The sequence below is a fragment of the Echinops telfairi genome, unplaced genomic scaffold (assembly GCF_000313985.2).
Source record: "Echinops telfairi isolate 266 unplaced genomic scaffold, ASM31398v2 ScPeMD7_2;HRSCAF=8, whole genome shotgun sequence".
Lineage (NCBI taxonomy): Eukaryota > Metazoa > Chordata > Mammalia > Afrosoricida > Tenrecidae > Echinops > Echinops telfairi.
In genome coordinates this window covers 3,392-7,074 of record NW_022103898.1, presented here as the reverse complement: position 1 = coordinate 7,074, position 3,683 = coordinate 3,392, and the positions used below count along the sequence as shown (strand labels likewise).

Below are 3,683 nucleotides of genomic sequence, written 5' to 3'. Positions count from 1 at the left end.
GGGGGGGGGGATGCTAAGCCTACAGGGGCCCAGGTCTGAGAGTCGGATGAGGAGATGACTCCAGGCAGGGAAGGCTTGAACACCCACATCCACAGGGAGGAAGGTCCCAGTGAGAGTGGAGCAGGGCCTTGGGGTTCCTCTTTGAAACTAAGTTCCTTGGCCTGTTGGCCACCTTTTCCCTCAGAAGAGAAAAAATAACATGGAGGTGGCCTCCACCAAATCATATATTAGACCTCATCTGCTTTAACTAAGAATTACCCAGTTCTTTTGGATACTCACCATTTCTTGGCAGTTTTCTTTATGTCCAATTGAACGGCCTCTCCAAAGCCCAGAAGTCACTTCAGTAGGAGGGATGGTAGTGGAAGCAAGGCCACCAGTCCGTCTGAAGGCAGGTGAATGTTTAGTCCACTCGACCTGTTGGAACTGTTGAAATCTGTACTTCCGACTGCATGGATGTGCAAGATGACTGCCTCTGGTGCCCAGCTGTGGAGACTGGTTTCAATTCTCTGTGTGGCATGGCTGGGACCTGAAATGGGAGAGAGACAGGGAGAAGATGGTGTTGAGAAAAGAGAGACTAACTGGTTCCTGGCCTTCAGTGCCCACCCTGGCCGACTTCCTATTAATTAGTGTGGCTTCTTGCCTGCAGAAACCGTGGTTCAATCCCACAGACCCCTCATCGGCCAACCCTTCAGATCTTGGAGAAACGCCAGGGTGTGGCTGCTCACACTCGCCCAAGCCCCAGCACACTGTACACCAGATGAGCCAGGTGGTCTCGCTCTTCCTGACACACCGATGTTGAAAACAGTACCTTTAAAGACATTCTTTGCTTGTGTCTCCTATAAAATAAATACCTTCTGAAATTGGGGGGGAATTCAGTTCTGAACTCAAACAACTACATCTAACCCAGGTTCTCAAAGACCAGGATCGCAGAATCTCGTCACCCAGCAGTAGTCTAACAAAATAACTGCCTGGATGAAAACCAAAGCAGGAGGGGAATCCTGCGCGCGGGGGTGGGGGTGGGGGTGTGATGGGGCCCCGGCTCTGCGGGACTCTCCCAGACCACCAGCGGGTGCTGGGCGTCAGCAAAGCACACTGCCGCGGCGGGTCTACCCCGAGCGTGCTCACCTGTGCGCGCACCCAGACACGAGGCAGCCTCCTCCGCGCCGGGGTCCGGCCAGCGGGGCGCGGGGCGCGGACTCGGCTGGCCTAGGAGCGCCGGCCATGAGGGCCCGGCCACAGCGCGCCCACAGGAAGTCCCGCGGCCCGGGAGCAGCCCCGGAGGACACAGAGGCCGCGGCGGCGCCCCGGAGCAGCACCCTTAGGTTCCCCGCGCCGGTGCCACGGCTCGTCAGGCTGTGAACCAGGACGGTCCTCGAGGAAACGGCTGCCTTTTGCAGCCGGAGCGCTAAAGCAGGTGGCGCCCGCCGAGAACGCGCACTTCCGCTTCCGGGAACGCGCGCGTGGAGGGGAGGGTGTTGGGAGCTTCTCTGAAAGCAGAGGTCTGCTCGTTCAGATGTGGACGTGCAGACACAGCTCTCTCACGGTCAGATTGACTTTTGTGCTTTAATGTTATAGAAAACATCAGGTGCTTAGCCTTGGGAAAAATATTTGCCTGACAAACAAGAACAAGGATGGGGGCGCTATTTTGAGCAATAGTACATTCCCGCTTAACAGTGTATAAAAGCTTGCTGGAAAATAAACTCGGGGCTGCAGTCTTGACTTGTAGTCCTCCTGACACCAGCTTTTTTGTGTCTGTCTTTTCTCAGCCCTCACCCCTTTAATCGAGTCCCCCGTTGCTTTGCCGGCGGGCTCCAGCAGGAGGGGATTTGTGGCTGGCCAGAATGGGAAGGGAAGGGACTCCCTGTTGGCGCAGGGGGCATCCTCAGTGGCTGAGGGTACCATTCCCTCCTCTTTGTATCGGGTCTGCGCTGCCATCTTTCTCTCGGCCTTAGATAACAGCCGGCTGTATTCATATGCACGTACAACCTGCTGGCCACGGACTCCTTTGGGGAGACTTGGTAGCTCTGTGGAGTAAACTTAGGGCTGCTAACCTCCAGGCCAGACTTCAAATCCACTGGGGAGTCCCTTAAAGATTTACAGCCGCAAGAAGCCTTTCTAAACTAATTTTCAGTGTTTGTTTAACTTGTGTCATGAGCGGTGCGATCAATAATTACTTAACGCTCTTACACATTTTCGAATGCTCGGTTTATTCACTGCAAACACACATCAAACAATCTAAGATATAACTCAAACTACTAAGGATAAGAGTATTGAAACAAATATGAGCATAGGGGCATAATAACAGCACTCTTCACATATATCATTCTGGCATCATAGTCCCAATAAGCATTGCCTCATCGTTGTACTCACCCTCAGTAGAGTTGGAGAGAGCAGGAGTTGATGTCCTTGGTACCTAGCTCTCTAACAAGTCAGTGTCTCTGTAGGCAACTGAACACCCCCTTGCTGAGGGGTTGTGGGGAGGAGACGAGCCAATCAGGGTGCAGGGTAGCAACGATTAAACATAACTTTCCTCTAGTTCTTGAATGCTTCCCCCCCACCCCACTATCATGATCCCAATTTTGCTTTGCAAATCAGGCTAGACCAGAGGGTGTACATTGGTACAGATAGCAACTGGAAACACAGGGAATCCCGGATAGATTACTCCTTCAGGACCAGTGGTGAGCGGGGCGATGCCTGGAGGGTGAAGGGAATATGGGGTAGAAGGGGGGAACCGATTACAAGAATCTAAGTGTAGCCTCCTCCCTGGGGGATGGATAGCAAAGAAGAGGGAGGAGGGAGACGTTGGACAGTGTAACTTATGGCAAAACTAAAATAATTTATGAATTATGAAGGGTTCATGAGGGAGGGGGTAGTGTGGAGGGAAGGGGGAAATGAGCAACTGATATTGAGGGCTAAAGTAGAAGGCAAATGTTTTGAGAACGATGAGGGCAGCAAATGTACATATGTGCTTGACACAATGGATGTATGTATGGATTGTGATAATAATTGTATGGGCCCCCAATAAAATAATTTTTTTTAAGTCAGTGTCTCTACCCAGGTTTAAATTGACAGCTTGGCTGGATCTTTGACGTCTTTGCTGTCCCAGTCAAGTCTTATTAGGGTTCCCCACACTTCTGTGGTGGCTCCTTGGATCAGCTTTTGATTCTTGGCGATGGTCCTATTTCTTGGCTGGGCCCTAATGTCACATTTTATTTCTTCTCTAAAGTGGAGTTTCTTGTGTTTGTTTCTTTGAGGTGGCTCAACGTCTTGCAAGGTAGTTTAACGTCTTGCAAGGAAGTTCTATGGTGCTCTCATGAACTTGAAACATTAGTTCTACCCATGGGGAGAAGAGAAAATACGTATTTGCGTATTTAGCCCCCAAGCGGCCATGTCCTATAGAGAGATAATTGATTTTCAAAGATACAGTTGACCCTTCGGTAGAATTTTTGAAGTCTGAAATGTTGGATATCATCACTTGGTTTCCTTCCTCTTGTATGCTTCTCATCTTTTCGTGGGGCAGCTGTAAGAACTGTCTAAACGATTCAAGAACTGAGAAACATGGAGATTGATCAACTTCAGACTTAACAAGTTGGCAGGATTGTTCAAACTGTGTGAAATGGATGGTGTCTAGAGTAGATTTCAGTCCTTGTCAGGAAATGGATGTAAGCAGTGGAGTGATTTTT

The 3,683-nt window shown here is 50.4% G+C and overlaps 1 protein-coding gene across 6 annotated transcripts in view; it reads right to left on the bottom strand.

The window, feature by feature from the left end:
* RABL2B (RAB, member of RAS oncogene family like 2B) overlaps positions 1–1,212 on the bottom strand; it is a 53,513-nt gene extending 52,301 nt beyond the window's left edge. For all 6 annotated transcript variants that reach the window (XM_045293304.1, XM_045293310.1, XM_045293307.1 and 3 more), the window contains exons 1-2: positions 1,126–1,212; positions 280–526 (exon numbers count right to left, since the gene is read on the bottom strand). In XM_045293304.1, the coding sequence (XP_045149239.1) occupies positions 280–282 (3 nt within the window). In that variant the 5' untranslated portion in view covers positions 283–526; positions 1,126–1,212. The remainder of the gene's footprint in view (positions 1–279; positions 527–1,125) is intronic.
* Positions 1,213–3,683: the final 2,471 nt, after the last annotated feature.